At 40.0% G+C, this 23,136-nt stretch overlaps 1 protein-coding gene across 5 annotated transcripts in view; it reads right to left on the bottom strand.

Annotated features, from left to right (window-relative positions):
• Positions 1-22,300, bottom strand: part of PTPN2 (protein tyrosine phosphatase non-receptor type 2) — an 83,047-nt gene extending 60,747 nt beyond the window's left edge. For all 5 annotated transcript variants that reach the window (XM_057305884.1, XM_026486256.4, XM_048221606.2 and 2 more), the window contains exon 1: positions 22,114-22,300. In XM_057305884.1, the coding sequence (XP_057161867.1) occupies positions 22,114-22,182 (69 nt within the window). In that variant the 5' untranslated portion in view covers positions 22,183-22,300. The remainder of the gene's footprint in view (positions 1-22,113) is intronic.
• Positions 22,301-23,136: the final 836 nt, after the last annotated feature.

Below are 23,136 nucleotides of genomic sequence, written 5' to 3'. Positions count from 1 at the left end.
CCCACTCATGCTCTCTCTCTAAAATAAAATCTTTTTAAAAAAATTTAAAAATTACAAAGAATACTAAAACAGTTTTCTGTTAATAGCTTTTCTGTATTAAGTGTAGAGAAAACAGATTGACAAGAATAAAAAATTCTGATAACACTACGCAGATAGTAGTATTCTCATATATTACTGCAAAATGTAAACAATGTTTGAGAACGACTTAATAAGATCATAAATTTGACATGCCAATTTTATCCTCTAGGAATTTATATCATGTAGCCACACACCTGTGTGCAAAGATTTATGCACAAGGATGTCCACTGTACATGAGAGTGAAAAATTAGCAAGAATGTAAATGATCTTAGGAGTGAACTGGTGAGATAAATTATAAAGCACCAATGCAGGAGAATACATGGGAACAAGGAAAAAGGACAAGTGCTACATACAGTGATATGAAAAAATTTCAGAGAAACAACGAATGAACAATTACGCTGCACAGTGGAAAAAAATACAAAAGAATATGCACTCATGTTGGGGAGGGAACAATCCACTCAAACATAAACACGCCTAGAATACAGTGAATAATTCTAGAAGGACATGAGAAATTAGTAACTTTGGGGGGGGGGGGAGACTGAACATCTAGGGATAAATAAATCTAGTACAGATTTATGTAACTAAAAATTTGTTTTCATTATGAAATACTTCACACAGAAAAACATAGATAATATCACACTCGTGTTACCATAAGTGAGATTAAACACTTACTGCCACTTTTGAATATCTCCTTCAAATTTTTAATTTTTTTTTTTAATTTTAAAGATTTTTATTTATTTATTTGACAGAGATAGAGACAGCCAGCGAGAGAGGGAACACAAGCAGGGGGAGTGGGAGAGGAAGAAGCAGGCTCATAGGGGAGGAGCCTGATGTGGGGCTCGATCCCAGAACGCCAGGATCACGCCCTGAGCCGAAGGCAGACGCTTAACCGCTGTGCCACCCAGGCACCCCTCAAATTTTTAATTTTTTAAAATCTATTTACTTTAGAGAGACAGTGTGCATGCACAAGCGAGGCAAGGGGGAGAGGGAGAGAATCCTCAAACAGATTACACATTAACCATGGAGCCTTCATGGGGCTCAATCCCACGACCCTGAGATCATGACCTGAGCAGAAATCAAGAGTCAGATGCTCAACCAAGTGAGCCACCCAGGTGCCCCCAAATCTCTTTTTTTTTAGGAAAGAAAGAAAACACATCATTGCAGCATTATTTATAACAGCCAAAATGTGGGAACAACTTAAGTGTCCATTTATAGATGAAAGGATAAAGATGTAATTCACACACACACACACACACACACACACACACACAAAACAATGGACTACTACTCAGCCACGAACAAGAATGAAACCTTGCCATCTGTTACAGCATGGGTGGACCTTGAGGTATGCCAAATGAAATAAATCACAGCAGAACGACAAATACTGCATGATTCACTCATATGTGAAATCCAAAACAACAAACAAAATAAAAACAAACTCACAGATATAGAAAACAAACTAGTGGTTACCTATGGGGAAGGGGGTTTGGAGGGTGGATGAAATGGGTGAAGAATGCCAACTGCATGGCGATGGACGGTAACTAGTCTTGTGGTGGTGATCACTTTGTCGTGTATACAGATATCAAATTATAAAGCTGTACACCTGAAACTTATATAACTAAAAAAACAAAAACAAAAACAAACCTCCACGTATCAGATATAGCTAAAGGCTTTCCCCTACCTTGCCCTCCCCCCAACTGCTTTCCAAAGTAACCGGCCCTTTTAACTCCTTTTAATTGGACACTTTTTGTGCTCTTGGGATTTCAAACCATATATTCATATATTACTTTAAAATAAACTAGCTAAAATACTAATAAATACTAGTATAATATCAATCTTAATGCTACATAGTTTTAAAAATCACACTGAAAAGTTGTTGCAACCCACAGAATGGGAGATATTTAAATAGTTGCAAATCATATAGCTGACAAGGGATTGCTATCCAGATTATATAAAAAATTCCAATTAAAAACAATTTTTTAATGGGCAAAGAGGGTTCTTATATTACACTAGCCCTTCTTTAATGCTTGTGTTACACATATACACCTATTTTCCACACTTAAGTCCATCTCTCAGCTGCTGATTCCCATTTTTAGCTTACAGAAACAGTCATTTGTGTACACTATAACAAGTCATTACTGATGTTGTAAAAAAAAAAAGGGGGCGGTTGAGCATCAAGTATGGGGTAGTGAAGAGATTTTAATTTCCAAAACACCATAAAACAGCCAAGTTCTCAGGATTAAGAAATACATTCATAAGAAATACGTTCTATTTTCTCAGTTAATTCAAAAACAACCCACATAGCTCTGTAAGAGTCCATGCTCTCAAATTTCTAATGTTTGCTCCTCTTTATGTTTCTTTAATTTCAGGGCATTTAGGAAGACCAGAAGCCCCGACACCTTTTTTCCTTCACCGTGCCATACTAGAGTCAACACAGAACCCCCCGATACTTTAAAAAGCAGCTCCAGAGGTACATACTAGTTGCCCATCCCAATATCCATTCTTTCTTACTCAAAGTTTCTAATTTTTACTTTCTAATTTACAGTTAATCCAACTAAAATCCTGTATTTCCCAGCCTCCCATACAGGTAATGACAGTCATGAGACATAGTTCCAGCTAATGAGAACAAGCAGAAATCACTGGATTGGACTGCAGGAAAGCTTGTATCCAAAGGGCTGGCTTTGCTGATTGTCCTCACTTCTGCCTGCCCTGGGAACAAGTTTTGATGTTGGGGGTAAGGGGTGGGAATGGGGAGGAGACACCCTGTGCCAACAAGGTTAAAAAAGCACATTCTAAGGAAGGCTAAGCAGAAATAGAGGAAACCAGGTCACTGAGGACATCAGGGAGCCATAGTAACAACTCTGGACTCCTTTCTCCAGAACTGTCACTGCAGCAGAAAAATAAGCCTCTGTTAAGTCAGCTACTGCCTGATTTTCTTCCTCACGCAGCTAAATGCAGATCTCTAGTACACACAGTATGGCCAAATCTCAACAGTAACTAGGTCCGACACCAAAAGAGTCATTTTCAAGAATACCTAGTACACAAAAATAAATAATTTTATTACGTACTTTGTATAAACAATAAAACACATGGTGTTTCTCAAAACAGGAATGGGAAGATAGGTGTTGAATTTACTAGGTCTGCATTGTATTTGGCAAAATCAGCCTCTACTGGTGTTTGATGCTAAAACATTCCCCTCCTAGAGCAAAGAAAACCCATAAACAGTAGCCCGAAAGACTACAAGAATGTCTCCTGTCAGCAGCAAAACCTGCAAACCCAAGGTTTCTCAAACTCGGCACTACTGAGATTTGGGGCTGGATGATTCTCTGTTATGGGGACTGTCTTGTGCACTGTACGATGTGTCGCAACAGTGAACACTGGCCTCTACTCATTAGACGTCACGTCGTAGCACCCCTTCTTCCAGCTGTGACAAACCTCTTCAGACACTGCCAAATTTCCATGGACAAAAAACCCCACCACAAATATAAGCCACCGATATCCAGTTGAAAACCACTGTTCTGGGCTCCTGGGTGGCTCAGCTGGTTAAGCGTCTGAGATCGGCTCAGGTCATCATCCCAGAGTCCTGGGATCGACTCCTGCACCTGGCTCCCTGCTGGGGCGGGGGGAGCCTACTTCTCCCTCTGCCTCTCTCTCTGTCTCTCATGAATATAAATAAATAAAATCTTAAAAAAAAAGAAACGAAAACCACTGTTCTAATCTGATACCAACTCTTACCTAATTAAAGCTAATTTAAATGAGATCTTGTTTTAAAGAGTAATTTAATCAAAAATTTTAAAAAATCCAATTTATTTTGTGATTTTTGCTCAAAAAAGGCTAGGACTAATTGGCTCCCTAGTTATTTCTCTTTTAGTGGCAATAATCCAGAATGTGGGTAACTCATGTAACAAAGATCGCTTTCATGGAGTTATTTATAATGTTGAAAAGCTAGAAATAACCTGAATGTCCAATGACAGGGGAAAGATTGGTTGAAAAAACAGTGGTCCATCCAACTGAGTATAATGTAGCCGTTTAAAAGTCGGGCCCTCGTACCATCTCAGCAGTAGCATAAACTCAGAGAGTCTCCTGGAATGATAATACAGGACAGAAACAAAGAAATAACAAAATCAATAAGTGGAACGGAGCCACTATTTGCTATTTGGGAGAAAAATTCATTTAGCTCCTCAGCATATTTGTAATTTACATGTGTGTGTGTGTGTGTGTGTGTGTGTGTGTGTGTGTGGTTGACTGTATTAAGATTACCCATCATCTCCTTTTCCAAAGAAGCCTAATTTCGGGAACATAAAATAATCCACTTCAACCAATGGCCTTATAACTTATATCCAGGCAGAAGATTCTAAACTTTAAATTCTGAAGATATTTACTTTCAACACACCGACTTTCTCTTATTATTTCACCTAATATTTTTATACGCATAACATTTAATCTCTTGATATTTACTTTGACATTTGGTTTGAGTGAGGAGTTAAACTGACTCTGCTAACAGACTCTAATTTGCCAATGCTCAAGTAAGGCTAGCCTGATATGGAGTAAGGCACTTGCTCGTTAATCATCTAAGTACTCTTCACTTCATAAACAGCCACGCCTATCCCGGACATACACCCTTAAATGCCATTCACGGCAATGAAGAGCAAACTATGGCTCTTATTTTTTTTAGCACAGTCGACACACAATGTTACATTAGTTTCAGATGTATAGCTTAGTGACTGGACAAGTATACATCACGCTATGTTCGCCATAAGCATAGCTACCATCGGTCCCTTTACATTGCTATTACGATATCACTGACTGTATTACTCTGGCTCTTATTTTGACAGAAATTGAATGTCAAGCTTTTACAAACCATTCAGCTCAATAAAAAGTTTGTTTTCTTGGATATAAGACAGTAACAAGTCTTGAACAAAAAGGGAAAAAATGGTTTTAAAAACTATTCATTTTGACCCTGCAACCACCCCCCCTGGGTGGGACATGTGTGACATTCTTCCCAGAATCTTCCAACTATCTTAATGCCCTGCTAGAGGAGAAAACCACCTTAACTTAAAGGTCCTCTTTAGGATATGAAAGTTCTTTTGAAATCTCCCTTTTTCCTTACCTCCCTCAACCCCAAAGTATATAATCAGGCACCCCTCACAACCCCGGTGCAGCAGCTCTTTCTGCCCGCGGGTCCTGTCTCCGTGCTTTAATAAACCATCATTGTGCACCAAACACATATACGCACACGTTTTGTAAGATTAATAAGAAATTCTGGACCAAGCAGGGTTTGATATTTTATCTCTTCATTTCTTCTAAGAGAAACTATAAACCTATTAATCTAAGTAAAGTCTAAATTACAAACTCTTCGGGGAAAAAAATTCATTATAGTGCCTATAGTTACTAGAACTGAAATAGGAAGAAATTTTCTGCTACATGTCTTTATGAATGATTTAAGTTACATATTTTAAAATATTTAGTTTCAAGTGGATGCGCCCATAAAAATGTTAGTCTCCTAAATGGACTGAAAATTTCCTTTATAATTTTGTTAACTCTAACAGGCTAAGATTTCATTCATCTTGCTTTATCTGGCATACTTTTAAAAGTAAAATTTCAAAATAACTGGTAACTTATTTTTAAAAATGCAAAATATTTATTTATTGTTTTCAAAGACTATTTATTTGAGAAAGAGACAGTGAACACAGAGCGGAGGTAGGGGCAGAGGGATGAGGGAGGGAGATAATCTTAAGCAGGCTCTATGCTTAGCATGGAGCCTGATGCAGGGCTTGATCTCACTCACAACCCTGAGATTATGACCTGAGATGAAATCAAGAGTCAGACGCTTAACTGACTGAGCCACCCAGATGCCCAAACCCAACACATTTCTTAAGTTTATTCTTAAGTATTTTTAAAAATTTTGTTATTTCAACTGATCTCAATATGACCACTTTTTTCCTCCTTTAATCAACGAGGATGAATTACACAGTATTACACTCCCTTGTGCTGACCATCTTTATAGTTCCAGAATAAATTTGGGAATGGTGTTCTGTATCTCTAGATAATATCTGTCGATGACACATTAGAATTTTAGGGCTATAATCATAGGTAAAATTAAATTGCCTACTTGGAAGGGGAAGAGAAGATGCTAACTCATTTATTTTTACCTTTCCTTTGTATCTGTCCTTTTAAAACTTTATTTCATTTTATTGTTTTTCTAGCTTGGATGAAATGCTTAGCCCATTAATACCCTTTTCTTTCCTCCTTGCTTTAAAGACCGGTCAAATCCTGTTAAGTTTAGAAGAGTGTCATGCCATTATTTTCTAGGTTTCTAATGGCATACTGATTTCTTCTTTTACCCAAAAATGATTCGTAACGGCTGCTGTTTTCTATATGTTATGCTTCCTTATTTCCTTTTCCCCCCGTTTTTTCTGTATTAATCAAGTTTTATTTGTTCCTCTTTCCCTCTAGTAATTTAGAAGTAAAAGTACCATTCCTATTCTACGGGGGATTAGTCTTAAATTTTGTAAAAGCATGTCTGAACTTGTATTTTTCTGCTAATGTGAAAGCATCTATCAATAAATCTCTACTGGGAGGAGAGCATGGGTGGCTCAGCTGGTTAACTGTCTGCCTTCAGCTCAGATCATGATCTCAGGGTCCTGGGTCCCTCTGTGCTCTCTCCCCCTCTGTCTCTCAAATAAATAAATAAATAAAATCTTTTAAAAAAAAAATCCCTACTGCAAAATCTATGGCACAATTATCATAGGTTTCACTACCCTCTTCCTACAGCCCAATCCCCCATATTTTCTTGAAATAATCTAGAACTCCGGATCCCTATTTTTTACATTCTCAATTATTTCAAAATTAATTTCTTATCATTTGCAGTAAGGTTTACAACAATAATTATTTAGCGTTAACTCTAGATTTTACTTGGCTTCACTGCCCAAACCTTGATTCTATAACTACTTCATTTCTCTCAGCTCTTGAGTGACATTTCTCCATTCTCTTCCGGCATCCGATGTCAGAGTGCGTAAGTCTGATGCAAATCTGACTGGTTCTTCTCTAAACGTAACTTGTTTTTCTACCTTACAGGGTTTTTTCTTTTATCCTGAATACTTAGAAAATTCATCAAGACACACCTAGGTTTTTATGTTTTTTAATATACTCTTGGTGAAGACTTTGTGGTCCCCTTTAATATTGAAACTCAAGGCTTTCTTCAGCTCAGAGACACTCTTCCATTATTTCTTTGGTCACTGCTTCATCTCAGGGTCCTCTGTTCTCTCTCTCAGAACCATGTAACACAGAGATTTGAGACATTTACGTGTTTTAAATATAATCTCATAAATTTCACCTTAAGTATCTTTTCCCTGAATTCAGAGATTTTTCTCACACTAACTTGGTATTCTGCATTATTTTGCGAGTGAGTCTTAAATTTTTTTAACAATTATGTTTTATAAGTTTAAGAACTCTTTCCTGTTCTCGGTTTATTTTCATAACCTGATCTTGTTTTGGGAATCTGAATTCCAGTTTTCCCTATTTCTTACACTATTTCACGTGCTCTAAATGACCCAACTAGTCTCACTTTCTTGAAGTGCTGAATTTTCCATATGCCTAACATTTGTTTGTTCATTCTCACAGGAAGTGCAGGCATCAACTCTTACCCAAGCTTTTGTGGATGCTCACACTATTTAATATCAAAATCCCCTAAGTTTTGGAATTGGAGGATGCTGGTCAAAAGACAAAATTTTCAGTTATAAGATAAATAAGTATACGGAGGTAATGTACAACATGATGGCTATAGCTTAACACTACTGTGTGATACAGAGAAAAGTTACTCAGATTCAATCCTAAAAGTTCTCATCACAAGGAGAAAATCGTTTTCCTTCCTGTCTTCTTCCTATTCTATTTGTATGAGAAGATGGATGTTAGCAGGACCTATGTGGTAATCATTTTATAATACATATAAATCAAACCATCATGCTGTATGCCTTAAATGTATACAGTGACATGTATCAATCATTTCTCAATAAAACTGCAAAAAAAAGTCCTCTAAGTCTCAAATATATGGGTAAGACCCTTCTCTAGTGCCAAATAATAATGTAGATTTTTTTTTATCACTGCATTTTGGTCATTTCGGTGATAAATAAGAACAACAAAAAAGCCTCTATTGCATGGGACTAAGGACCTGAAAAGTTATATCCATTTCTCATGATCTATCATTACTCTTGTTGTCAATGTTTACTGCTATTTATACAACTGTATCTAACGACCTTCTCTTTTTTGGTAATCAGACCTCAGAATTTTCCTTGAGACTATCATAAGTGCCATAAGAAAAGTACGCTCACATTTAAAATAAACACAGAGGGGCGCATGCATGGCTCAGATGGTTAAGCATCTACCTTTGGCTCAAGTCATGATCTCAGGGACCTGGTATGGAACCCCACATTCCTGCTCAGCATAGAGCCTGCTTCTCCCTCTCCTGCTCCCCCTGCTTGTGCACTCTATCAAATAAATAAATAAAATCTCAAATAAATAAATACACACACACACACAAATATAAAATAGACACGGAAGTGGATTTACTTTCACCTGGGAAAGTTAAGAGCATTGTGCACGAATAGACTTAAAAAGTGACCAGGAGGGGTGCCCAGCTGGCTCAGTTGGTGGAGCTTGCGACTCTTGATCTCAGGATTTAAAGTTTCAGCCCCACACTGGGTATAGAGGTTACTTAAAAGAAAATCTTAGGGGCGCCTGGGTGGCACAGCGGTTAAGCATCTGCCTTCGGCTCAGGGTGTGATCCGGCGTTATGGGATCGAGCCCCACATCAGGCTCCTCCGCTATGAGCCTGCTTCTTCCTCTCCCACTCCCCCTGCTTGTGTTCCCTCTCTCGCTAGCTGTCTCTATCTCTGTCGAATAAATAAATAAAATCTTTAAAAAAAAAAATCTTAAAAAAAAAAAAAAAAAAGAACGACCAGGAGTATGCCCCCCAAAACAAATAGAGAATGACAGGTCTAAGCAGACAAAACAGCTTGTGCAAAGTCATTAAGATGTGAAAGTACATGAAAATAAACAAATAAAAAAAAATAAATAAATGAAAGAATGAATAACTGATGTCTTGCAAGAAGTATAAGCAGCACAAAACCCGTGGTGCACAAGAGAGGAAAATGCAAGAAATGAGGATGAAGAAGCATAGAGATGAAATTATACAGGCATTTATTCATGTTTCATTCGCCCAATACATGTATCGGAACTCTGCAAATTATATAGATGGTACTCTAAATGGCGGGAAGAGGGAGGAAAGACGGATGGGATACTCAGCAAACAGTATAATAAAAGCAGACAGTTATTTAGGGGAAAAAAACTGGTCAGGAACACGACAAGGATTCCTAATTTCACCACTTCTTTTTTTTCCCCCCAAGATTTTATTTATTTATTTTAAAGAGTTTATTTTTAAGTAATCTCCACACCCAACCTGGGGCTCAAACTCACAACCGCAAGAACAAAAATCTCCCGCTCTACCAAATGAGCCAGCCAGGCACCCCACACTTTTACTTCTACTCAACACAGTACTGAAATTCTAGCCAGAGCAACTGGGCTATAATAAATAAACAGGCATTCAAACTGGAAAGGAAGTTGTTAACCTATCTTTATTCACAAATGACATGACCTTATAGGTAGAAAATCCTAAAGAATCCACCCCCACAAAAAAAACCTGTTAGAGCTAATAAACAAATTCAGCAAAGCTGCAAACACAAAAATCAGTATTTCTATACACTCGCAATGAACCCAAAGAAGGAAATTAAGAAAACAACCCCATTTACAAGAGAATCATAAAGAATACTTCAGAATAAACTTAACCAAAAAGGTGAAAGATCTGTACACTGAAAACTACAAAACACAGATGAAATTAAAGACAACCTAAATAAATACAAAGAAATCCTGTATTCATGAATTGGAGATTTAAATACTAAGAATACAAAACTACCTAAAGTGATACACTGATTCAATGTAACCTCTACCAAAATTCCAGTGACAATTTTTGCGGAAATGGAAAACCTCATCGCAATATTTATATGGAATTTCACAGGACCCTGAATAGCCGAAACAATCTTGAAAAAGAATAAAAAAGTTGGAGGACTCACACTTACAATTACAAAACTTACTGTAAAGCTATAGTAATTGTATCAGTGTGGTATGGCATAGAAACAGTCACAGAGATCAATGGAATAGGATACAATGTTCAGAAATAAACTCAGATCTATGGTCATTTGATTTTCAACAAAAAAGCAACTTCATTCAACGTGCAAAGTCTTTCAACAAATGGTGCTGGGAAAACTGGATACCCACATTCAAAAAAATAAAGATGACTTTTACCAGACAAAAATTAACTAAAATTGATCAAAGACCAAATTTAAGAGCTAAAGCTATAAAATTTTTAGAAGAAAGCACAGGGACTGAAAATCATCATGATCTTGGATTTGGTAATGGATTCTTAAATTATGACACCAAAAACACAGGTGACAAAAAATACACTGGACTTCATCAAAATTAAAAACTTTTGTTCATCAAATGACACTATACAGTGAAAAGGAAACACAGAGATTGGGAAATAATATTTGCATATCATATACCTGACAAGGGATTAATAACCACAATATACAAAGAATTCCTACAGTTCAACAACAAAAGGACAAACAATGTAAAAATATGCAGACACACATTAGAATGGCCAAAATCTGGAACACTGCTAACACCAAATGCTGACAAGGATATAAAGCACAGTAACTCTCATTCATTGTTGCTGAGAATACAAAATGGTACAGCCACTTTGGAAAACAGTTTAGTGGCTCCTTACAAAACTACATATACTCTTACCATATGATCCAGTTATTGCACTCCTTGCAATTTACCCAAAGAAGTTGAAAACTTATGTCCACACAAAAACCGGATACATAGCAGCTTTACACACAACCGCCAAAACTAGGAAGCAACCAAGATGTCCTTCAGTAGATGAATGGATAAACAATGTTACATCCAGACAATGGAATATTATTCAGTGTTCAAAAGAAATGAACTATCAAGCCATGAAGACATGCAGGAACCTTAAATGCATATTACTAAGTGAAAGAAGCCAATCTGAAAAGGCTACTTACTATATGATTCCAACTATATGACATTTTGGAAAAGGTGAAACTATGTAGACAGTAAAAAGAACAATATGGTTGCTGGGGTTAGGGAAGGGGGCAGGGATGAATAGGGAGAACACTGAATTTTTATATATGATGCCATAATGATGGTTACGTGTACATCTGTCCAAACCCTCAGAATGTACACCACCAAAAAGGAACCCCAAGGTAAATTATGGACTTTGGGTATTTACAATATACCAACGTAGGTTCATCAATTATAACAAACATACCACCCTAGTGGGGGATTTTGATAATGTGGAAAGCTATACATGTGTGAGGGCAGGAGGTATATGAGAAATTTCTGCATCTCCTCCTCAATTTTGCCGTGAACCTAAAACTACTTTTAAAAAATGAAGTCCTGGGCACCTGGGTGGCTCAGTCGGTTAAGCGTCTGCCTTTGGCTCAGGTCATGATCTCAGGGTCCTAGGATCAAGTGCCACACTGGGCTCTCTGCTCAGCAGGGAGTCTGCTTCTCCCTCTCCCTCTGTGCTCGCCCTCTTTCTCAAATAAATAAAATCTTAAAAAAAAAAAAATTAAAAAAAAGTCGTTTTAGGAAAAATAGGGGAAGGATTTGAATAGACATTCCTCCTAAGATACCCAATTAGTCAATAAATGCAGGAAAAAGATACTCGACATCCTTATTCATTACAGAAATGCAAATCTAAACCACTTCATACCTACTAGCATGACTATAACTATAGAAATGGAAAACAACAAGTGCTTGTGAGGATATGAAGAAATTAGAATCCTCAAACACTGCTAGTGGGACATAAAATGTTGCAGCCACCACAGAAAAGTTTAGCAGTTACTCAAAAACTTAAACACAGAATTACTATATTATCCAGCAACTCCACTGCTAGGTCCAAATCCAAAAGAATTAAAAAACAAGGACTCCGGTGGCTATCTGCACAGCAATATTCACAGCAGCATTATTCACAGTAGTGAAAAGGTGGAAATAACCTCAGTATCCATTAACAGATGAATGGAGAAACAAAATGTGGTATATACATACAAAAAAATATTAGCCATAAAAAGGAATGAACTTGATAACAGGCTACAACACATAGCTCAGCCTTGACAACATGATGCTAAGTGAAATAAGCCAGACACAGAGGGACAAACATCGTACGGTTCCACTTGTATGAGGTATCTAGAATAGGCAAACTCACAGACAGAAAGTAGAGCAGAAGTTACCAGGGAGAGGGGGAAATAGAGTTATTGCTTAATGGGTACAGAGTTTCTATTTGGGGTGCTGAAAGGGTTTTGGAAACAGTGGTGATGGTTGCACAACATTATAAATGGAATCAATGACATTGAATCGTACACTTAAAAATGGCTAAAATGGAACATTTTCTTATATAATATTATACCACAAAAAAAATTAATTGGATGTCTACCTCATTCCTTTCATCAGAATAAAGCCCTGGTTGAGCAATTATTTAAACATTAAAAAAAAGAAACCATAAAATTGTATAAGAAAACACTGAAGAAAATTTTTTGTAATCATAGACTAGACAAGGTCTTCTAATTCATGGCACAAAAAACTAGAGAAGCCTGATAAATCTGATTTCTTAAAAATTAAATTTTCTATATGAAAAATACCATAAACAAGGTCAAAAGGTAACTTCCTTAATATGTAAAGAACTTTTTTTTTTTTTTAAAGATTTTATTTATTTATTTGACAGAGATAGAGACAGCCAGGTAGAGAGGGAACACAAGCAGGGGGAGTGGGAGAGGAAGAAGCAGGCTCATAGCGGAAGAGCCTGATGTGGGGCTCGATCCCATAACGCCGGGATCACGCCCTGAGCCGAAGGCAGACGCCCAACCGCTGTGCCACCCAGGCGCCCCTGTAAAGAACTCTTATACATCAAAAAGAGAAAGGAAATACAAATGGCTTTTTTTTTAAAAAGAGAAGCTGTTCAACTTCACTCATTACAACAAAATTGCAAATTGTAACTACAGTAAGACTATTTTTCACCTCTCAGATAAAGATCAGAAAGTTGTTACTATAACTGGGTATAGAAGTCAAAGGAAACAATCACTTTCCCATACCACTGACGGAAGTGTACACTGATATAACTTCTTCGGAAGGTTATTCATGGCAACATTGTTTTTAATAGCTAAAGACTAGAAATAACCTATAGGTCCACAGGTGAATGGTTAACAAATACTATTAAACTGTTAAAATGATCCAGATGGAAGGATTTCCCATAACAGATTAAGTGAAAAAATCAAGGTGTAGAACGGTGTGCTAATATTTGTTTCATAGGGGTGCAACAGACAGAGGGAGGGAAAAAAGGAAGCAGGCAATGATTAAAACATAGATGACTGCAGAAGCGGTTCTCACTGTCATGGAGTAACTGCAGTTTTCTAAGGTGACCCCAGCATACCAACCCCTGACTAGGAACAGAGTGATACGTACTCTGGGAGCCATACAACCTTAGCCCAACCCATCTAAAGAATTTCTGGAAGCACTATTAAGTACAGTTCACCCTTGAACAAAATGGGTATTTTCTCTTCCTTATGATTTTAATAACATTTTCTTTTCTCTAGCTTATATTATAAAAACACAGTATATAGGGGCGCCTGGGTGGCACAGCGGTTAAGCGTCTGCCTTCGGCTCAGGGCGTGATCCCAGCGTTCTGGGATCGAGCCCCACATCAGGCTCCTCCGCTATGAGCCTGCTTCTTCCTCTCCCACTCCCCCTGCTTGTGTTCCCTCTCTCGCTGGCTGTCTCTATCTCTGTCGAATAAATAAATAAAATCTTTAAAAAAAAAAACACAGTATATAATACACATAACATATAAAATATTTGGTGACTATGTCTTCTGTAAGGCTTCCAGTCAACAGTACGCTATTAATACCTGTTTTAGGGAGTCAAAAGTTACATGTGGATTTTTGACTATGTCCCTACCCCTGTATTGTTCAAGGGTCAACTAGATATTGCAAAGAGGAAATGACAGCTTTCAGAGTATAAAACTGTTCAAATACAGTGAAACAATAAAATAATTCAGTATGAGAATTTCTTCAAAGGAATGAAAGCAGTCTGAAACAAAGTTAGAAATGATCAGTGACATAAACCAAATTAAACTGACAGAACAAAGAGCACATTAAATCAGACATATTGGTTGCAAAAGGAGTAAGAAGAGTATTAAAACAAACATGAAAATACCACACTGAAAAAGTACCAGAAATCCACAGATAAAAGTGTCTAACCTAAAATCAGTTTCTTGACCAGGACTTCTTTCCCAGAGGTCATCAACCCCAACAGTTTGAAATCACATGCTAAATTTTAGAGGATTTTATGTATGCAGACATTCTTCTTGTTCACAGATTTCATTTTAAAGGTGTTTAAAGATGTTTAAGATCTTTATTTATTTATTTGACAAAGGCGGGGGGAGAGGCAGGGAGAAGGAGAAGCAGACTCCCTGCTGAGCAGAGACACGGACTGTGGCTCTATGCCAGGACTCTGGGATCATGACCTCAACTGGAGGCATACGCTTAACTGACTGAGCCACCCAGGTGCCCCGATGTTTAAAATCTTTAAAAGCAAGGATTTCACTGTTAAGCCAAAATAACTGAACATTACTACTATGATACCATAAACAGAACATTAAATTAGAACTACATTAAATACATTTAAAATAGCACTACATTCATTTTTAACAGCTATTTCAGACAACAGCCAGGCAAGCTACAACATCATTAATTAGTATTCTACCCAGAATAGCAGAGTCAGAATTTATATTTTTTAAAAGTATCCTGCTGAGCCATATTTCTTCCTCAGTTATCAGCCACTATGTTTTAATTTTACATGCTAAACTGAAACAGTGCATAGCTAAGCATGCCTCCCAAAATAATGGAGAGTATTATAAAAGTTCTAATATGCCAGTTGGTGCCAGTTGGTTTAAACAAGCCCCAACAAGAGCACCTGGGTGGCTCAGCTGATTGAGTGTCCAGCTCTTGATTTTGGCTCAGATCATGATCTCAGGGTCATGGGACCAAGCTCCGTATCTGGGTCTGTGCTCAGCACGGAGTCTGCTTCTTTCCCTCTCCCTCTGCTCCTCCCTGCTCATGCTATCTCATTCATTCATTCATACATACATACATAAAATCTTTTTTAAAAATGAAAAAAAATAAACAAGCCCTAACAGCTTACCAAGAAACAGCGACTTAACAGAGCACTAAGAGATCAAGCAGGGAAACAGAACGACAAGAGAACAGGAGACTGCAAGAGCTGTAACAGGTCTCTAACTGGGAACAGGTTATGAGCATAGTAGCAATCTGGGAGAAGTCAAAGAGTTCTTGGAGATTGCAGTTAAAATCAAGAAAGTGAGGGGCGCCTGGGTGGTTCAGCTGGTTGAGCGTCTGAATCTTGACCAGTTCATGATCTCAGAGTTGTGAGATGGAGATCCCCATCAAGCTCCATGCTGGGTATGCAGCCTGCGTAAGAGCCTCTCTCCTGCTCCCTCTGCCCTCCCTCAAAAATCAACCAATCAAGAAATTGAAAAAAGCAAGCTAGAAAGGCTAGAGGACAAACGTGACAGTCTGGATTTCCACAACTGCAGGCAGGTATCATAACTACAGAACATACATAAGAGGCAAAACTCAGTTATAATTTCTAGTTATATATTCTCTATTGGGCACCATTCCCAAGGCTGCTTTCCCTTAAAGTGGTAGTCCTTACCTATTGAAGAGTCACAGAGATCCACATAAGAACAAAAGCTATGGAATCACCTAGAAACAAAATACCCAAATACACTCACACATACACATAATTTAGCATACAGTTTCAATCCATGGATCCCAGATACTGTTTTAAACGCCTCCAATCCCAAAATGACCCCAACCTATCATAACACATTCCGTTCTCTCCTTGCTACGAAAAATTTAAATGATTCCCTCGGTGTCGTTAATCTCAAGTAGATCTTAAGGAGAAAGCAATATAAGCAGTCACACTGGCAAATTGGGATAACATAGAAATAAGAATCATAAAGACTAAATTTGGGTCCCATCTGTGTCACTGTCGGATATGGTGGTAACCTTATGCAAGTCCCAACTTCATGATGGACAGGCATCTCCTCAGCTGTGAATGAGGGGGCTGGAATAAACCAAGGTGCTGACATGTTATCTATTTAAAGATTTTTAAGTAATCTCTACACCCAACGTGGGGTTTGAACTCACAACCCTGAGATGGAGAGTCACATGCTCCACCAACTGAGCCAGCCAGGCACCCCAAGGTGCTGACATTTTAAAAGGGGAGCAGTGATTCATACTCTAATAAAAGAATATAGAGGGTTCAGGAATCACATAACTTTGCCTAAGGAGACCAGCGGCTAGTCTTGAAGAGGTTTCCTAGACAGATAAGGAAGGCTCAGAATATATCCAACATATATAAAGACTCCAAAGTGTGAGAAAGCAGGCTATTTTCAATGAAATTCAAGGAGTCTGTATAGCAAGAGCACATGCAACCATGTGAAACCCCAAACCGTAAGATTAAACAATTGTAGGACAATGTGCAGTAACCACTGCAAAGAAAGTGTTCTAGAATAAGAAAGCTTTGGTTTATCCTATGGCTATCCACTATAAATAGTAGAAAAATAGACTTCCCTTGATGCCCTACTCCTAAAATTTAGCTAACTCACAAGTGTCTCTTACTCCGACAGCATTTGAACTACAACTTTCTAATAAAGAAAAATGACCAGTTAAGAGTTTCATGGCTCCTAAACTGATTAGTCAACCAAATTCTTTCTGAGCCACCGTTTACTAGAAACATTATTCCATGGCTTAGTGGGGGTTTTTTGCCATTTCCCTACAGTTTTACTCCCTTCCCTGAAAGCTCACAAAACTTCATTCTTTTCTCTGCCCTTCTCATGCCCCAGCCTGATTCAGATAGCAATCAGCAGTGACTCAAGGCAAAAAAGCAGTCATGAACATTTCTCAAAAGGCAGTTAACCTGAGACCACATTAATGTCATTAGTTTGTCAGTCAAGCCAAATTAGACTTTTCCAGCAATCTCACTTCTGCCAGCTGTGCCCTTTCAAGGCCAGTTCTTCCATCTGTGTGCTTTTGCTCCCATCAAGTACCTGCTTTTCAAGGTTGCTGGCACCAACAGTAATCTCTTCTATTTCTTCAACTTCCAACCTCTCTTTAGGCTTATCCTCCCTGCCCCCCACCCAATGAAAACATATCAACTCAGCCTTCTCTGATAAGAAGTCATTATTCAACAAATATTTCTCATGTACCTAGTAAGTGCCTGATGCTGTCCAAGGCCTTGGCACTGCTACCATGAAGCTCTGATGATAGTGCAGAAGAGAAATTCATAGTCTGTTCTGCTCTAACCCCATAATTCATTCCCAAGAAACCTCCTATTACCAAACGCTCCGTTGTAAAAGCAACTGTTCAAAACTGGGTAAAACGGAATAAGGGGCCAAAGAGTTTCAGACTCAAAATAATCAATTCATTTTTCCTTTCCTGAAAGACTTTCAATAAGGTGTAAAGTGAAAGTTTTCACACCACTATGCAAGTCCAACGTTTAGTTGTATCCAGTGTTTGCCCAAGAGCGAAGCTTTTCTTTTCCTAATCCAATTAGCACTGCCAAAAAAAATTAACACAAATATCACCCAGTCTTGTGACAAAGCAGAGAGCCCACTTAAGCACTTTTTCCCTACTCAAGTAACAGTAATGCAAATTTGTGTTCCCTAAATAATCTGCTGTGCAGTACATTCAACACAATGCTATGAAAGGGGAAGTCGTGGAACACTACGGAGTATGTAACAGGGGATCATATCCTGCGGGGAGGGGCAGGAAGCCCCCCTCCCCCAAGGAAGTGAGACTTCAGGGATGAGTAGGAGGTAGTTAATGGGGAAAAAAGGGGGATAAGTTGTGGTAAGGCAAAGAGAGCTACAATTATGAAGACCCTCAGGGAAGAATGGACACATATTTCAAGGAATAGAACCCAGTGGCAAGAGGGAAGTCAGTCATATAGGGAGGCCGACCATGTGGTCTTGTGAGCCACAGAAGGATCTGAACTTTACATCATGAGAAGTGGGAAACCACTGAAGGTTTTCAGTAAGAAGGGACATAACTGTGCTTCATTTTAGCTACCTTCCCCACTCCATCAGTCAAGTTGGGCTTCCTAATAGAATGGTCTACACTTACCTGGTTATACTTCTTCCCACCTTCTCTTCTCAATGCCCAGCATCTGACTTCTGTACTCCACTGAAATTGTTCTCTTTAAAGGCGTCTAGGGGCACGTGGGTGGCTGAAGTGGGTCAGGCTTCGACTCTTGATTTTGGCTCAGGTCAAAATCTCAAGGGTTGTGAGATCAAGCCTCAGGTCACTCTTCACACTGGACACGGAACTTGCTTAAGGTTCTCTCTCTCCCTTCCTCCCTCTGCCCACCTCCTCCTTCCTTCCCTCTCTCTCCCTCTCTAAAAAAACAAGAACAAAACAAAAAAAAACAAATAAAAAATAAAGGTATCTGTTGATCACCCACTCCTTAAGTCAATGGGCCCTTTCAGTTTTGACTTTATTTGTCCCGTCTGCTGCATGTGGCCCTCCTGGCCATCAACTCCCTTCACACCCACAATCGATTATCTCCCTACTTCCATGGTTATTCCTCTCCAGTTTTTGCAAGCTCCTTTCTTTACCTATGCCCTTAATTGTTGGTGGTGGTAAAGATTTCTGCTGTTGGCATTTCCAAACCCTCCATATTTTCCCTAGATGATCTCATTCATATCTAGGACTTCAAACACCACCTATGTGCTCATGATTTCCAAAATCCTATTCACAGCTCAGACCTACCTTGAAGTCCATATTTATATATTAAACTATTTCTATTTTGACGTCTTACAGGCATCTCAAACTGAACAATTTCGAAACCAAACATATCTTATCCCCTTACCACTTCAAATCTGTATCTCCCCTTCATTCCTCCTGCCACTGCTTTAGTTCAGGAGGTCAACAGTCCTCTCCAGGTGTTTTCCAACAGACTACTTCCCTGTACTACCTGCCTAGGGATGGCCCCATCAATCACTAACTAGTAGAACGATCTTACTAAAAAGTAAATATAGTGAAGGTACGCCTGGGTGGCTCAGTCGGTTAAGCGTCTGCTCAGGTCATGATCCCAGAGTCCTGGGAGTGAGTCCCGCATCGGGCTCCTTGCTCAGCAGGGAGACTGCTCCTCCCTCTGCCTGATGCTCCCTCTGCTTGTGCACTTGCTCGCTCTGACAAAAAATAAGTAAAACCTTTAAAAAATAATAATAAAGTTAAATTAAAAATTTTTAAAAAAGTAAATATAGCATGAGCATGGTACTTCCAGGCTTACAATTCCTCAATGAGTCCTATCAACTAGCTCAAATTCCGTAGTCTGATCTACAGGTACCTAACAGGCTCTGTCTTACTCTCCAGCCTTATCCCTCCAGCACCTCAACTTCATTCCATACTCCTCACAAGGCTAACTTGTTGGTAGCCTCTACACACATTCCTTCCTTCTCTGGAACACTAATTCTTTCCCCCTCCCTTATTCTCCTCACCAAGCCAACTTGTCCTTCAATACTTAGGTAAGGCCATGCCTCCTGCAGGAAGCACCACCAGAACTCCCCGGTGCACCCCTTTGGGTGATCAGATAACACCCTGTGCTTAAAACTAGCTTTTGCATTTCTTACTTTTATGTTTCAATCTTCCTACCCATTTACTACTCCCATCAGGCTGGATCCTTGAGACCTGGGACTCAGTCTAACAATGGTACATAATAGATGTGTTAGGAGTGAATGAATGAAAATAGGGAATGGCGATGAGGCCATCAAAAGAACAAGTCCTAGAACTGTGAGCTCCTCAAGAGAAGAACTTTGCTGCATTCTCTGCCCAATCTCAAAGGCCCAGAGCAGGGACTGGCACAACACTGGTGCTCAGTACATATTTGTAGTATGGCTGAATGTATATTCTAGAGTCAAAGGAAAACCTTCTCCTAGACTTGCTTTCCATTTCTAACTTTCTTGGTTTGTGACCCACTTTTATTATAACACCAGTATGTTTTGCATGATTTCTACTGACCAAACTAATGCTCTCCTTCTTCCATTACGAAAAAATAATAAGAGCATTGACTAACCTACTAAAGGATTCCTTGGCATAAGTCCCTGGAAGGGTTTCCTGAATTCCTTGAAATTGAATGTGAAATTTTCAGTGGATATAAGAAAGTGCATTTTTCTGGTGAGAGGGATTACAGTTTTCATTAAATTTTCAAAGATATTAATGCTATCCTCACCCCCCCAATCAAACTGCTTACCCAAAATGTTAAGATGAAGTTGTAGCATTCACCTTTCTCTTCTCAAATCCGTATTTTGATATATCACTATCAACTTGGAGACCGTAGCTTCTGTTTAAACAAATGTAACTGGAGAAGACACAGCTAGCAGGCTCTCACATAAAGATTCCTACTAGAATGTGCATTTAAAATATTCTATAATCAGTAAAGCCATTACTAGCGTTCTTAAAAGTTAGTACTCTAACATACTCTGTACTCACGTGAATTATGTTATTATACTTCCTGCTAATGTGTTCAAGAAAAAAATGTTACATTCTGATCATAATGACAAAGAAACATTCTTTACTGTCCTTTAATTAAATGAATTTAAATGGGGAGAAGCCCAGGATCATCCAGATTTACGGGAAAACCTTTTTTTTCCTTTCTTTTTCTGTATAGTGACCCGAACAGCAGAAGCAACATTTAACTCACCAACCACTCAATTTAATCTTGGAAACAATATGCTAATAATTAAGCAGTACAGAGCAGGCAACTAAATCATTTTCAAAGAGATAAATTCCTTTATGAATTGAAAGGTTCTCCAGTTGATGTTAAGAAACTAGTCACAAAAGAACTCAACTACATGATTCCACTCATATGAGTTCGATAAAAGGCAGGATTATTGCATGGCGGTAAGAAATCAAAACAGTGGGTCTATGCAGGACGGCACCTTCGGGGTAATGAAAAGGTTCTTCATTTTGACCTGGCTGATGCTTACACAGGTGTATACATTCAGAAAACTCGCTTAACTCCATACAAAAAATCTGTGTTTTACTGTATGTTAAGTATTCCTCAGTAAAGAAGATTTAAAAGAGAACATCCTTATTCTTTCTCTTAACTAACACAACCAAAGCCAGATATTCTCGTTCCTGGAAGCTGTTTGTGGAGGCCGACCCACGCGCTGAGACACTGGGCTCTCTGAAAACATGAACACTGCCGATTCGCCGGGAGCTTCCGCCGTCACTATGGTTTAGGCACTGCCATTTCGAGAGGCCCCGGAGCCACCCGTAACAGCACGGCCAGAGCGGGCTGTGCCTTCGGAAATGGGTGCCGGCCGGCCTCAGCTCAGCCACAGAACACCTGGGCAGCGAAAAGGTGTCCGCGGGCAGAGTCCGCCACCAGGCCGTGCGAAAGACCGCAAGGGTGCAGCTGGATCTCCGCCACCCGCCCGCGCCCCCCTCGGCCTCACCGCCCTTCTCTCGGCCCCCCTCGGCCTCTCCGACAGCCCGCGGGTCTCACGGGTACCCCCCCGACCTCCCAGGTAGCCCCCCCGCCCGGGCGGCGGAATACGTCCTCGCCCGCCACCAGGCGCCGCTGTGGAGCCGCCTTCCAGAACTAACTCTGCGCTTGCGCGCACGAGGAGCACCCCCGCCCGCCCAAGGTCTTTTTTTCAGAAGGCCCCAGAGACTCGGTCGGCGCAGGCGCGGCCCTGACGCGGCCCGCGCGCCGCCACTTCCGCCCCGAGCAGGAGGCGGGGGAGGCGGGAGGGAGCCGGCGGGCGCGAGCCCGGGTCCTCGGTGAGGACTGTGGCTACTGCGCGAGCCCGCGACTCACCAAGTATAGCTGCTGCCAGCGATTCTGAGCATCCAACTCCTCAAACTCCCGCTCGACGGTGGCGGACATGGCGGCGGGAGCGAGCTGGCGCGAGCGGAGCCTGCGCCGGCGGAGAGGCTCAGGCCCCGCACGATCCGGGGAGAGCGCTGGCGCTGCGGCGCATGCGCGCTCCGCGCCCTGCCCCGCCCCCACGCCTCGCTCGGCCGGCCGCGGGGAAAGTACCTGGAGCGTCGGACGTCAGCGCGCCGATTCGCGCCGCCGAGAGTCGGACGGCGGCGGGGCGGGGCGCTCGGAGGAGGCGTGGTCCAGAGGGCGCTCAGGTGGAGAGAGGGCGGGGCCGAGGGACCACCCAGAGGCTGCTGTCTGGGGAAGTTCGGCGCTAGGTGACCGGCTTCCTGGGCGTGAGCGGACTGGCCCCGGGGAGGAGATAGAGTACCGCGAGTTTCCCGGGAATGGAGCGGACCGAGAAAGTCCTTTGGGAAGACCTCCTTAGTTCTTGCTATCCCATTTCTCTTTTTCTCTTTAGTCTTAATTTTTTTTAATGCAGTATTTTCGTTTGATTTAAAGGTCATCTAGGTCAGTTTACAGACCTGTGTCCAATTTTGAAACATATGTCTCAGCTCCCTCAGAGAGTATAAACCAGCCTAGATGCCAGCTCTTGTATGCCTGAGGGTTTTGTGCCAAATAAACCGGTATAGCACAAGAGGCAACCGCTCCTGGAGTTACGGCGAATACATGTTGTTAAGTAAACGTCATACAACTTAAAAATTAATGTTACCTATAAAAAGAACAATCTTTTACAGCACAAACACACTAGTTGCGGAAACCATCGCTCTTCAAATTGAGTTAATTCATTGCTGGTAAACCATTGCTTATAGTAGTATAGTATCTTGTTACATAATCTTCCTAAGAAATGTGAAGGGTTAGAAAAATTTTAGCGGTGCTACCCAATACTGACATTTAAATTTTATTTTTCTTTTTAAAGATATTTATTTTCAAAGATTTTATTTATTCATTTGAGAG

This window comes from Ursus arctos, unplaced genomic scaffold, assembly GCF_023065955.2.
Source record: "Ursus arctos isolate Adak ecotype North America unplaced genomic scaffold, UrsArc2.0 scaffold_34, whole genome shotgun sequence".
Classification (NCBI taxonomy): Eukaryota; Metazoa; Chordata; class Mammalia; order Carnivora; family Ursidae; genus Ursus; species Ursus arctos.
The sequence above is the reverse complement of the archived record's forward strand: the minus strand, read 5'-3'. Positions and strand labels throughout refer to the sequence as shown.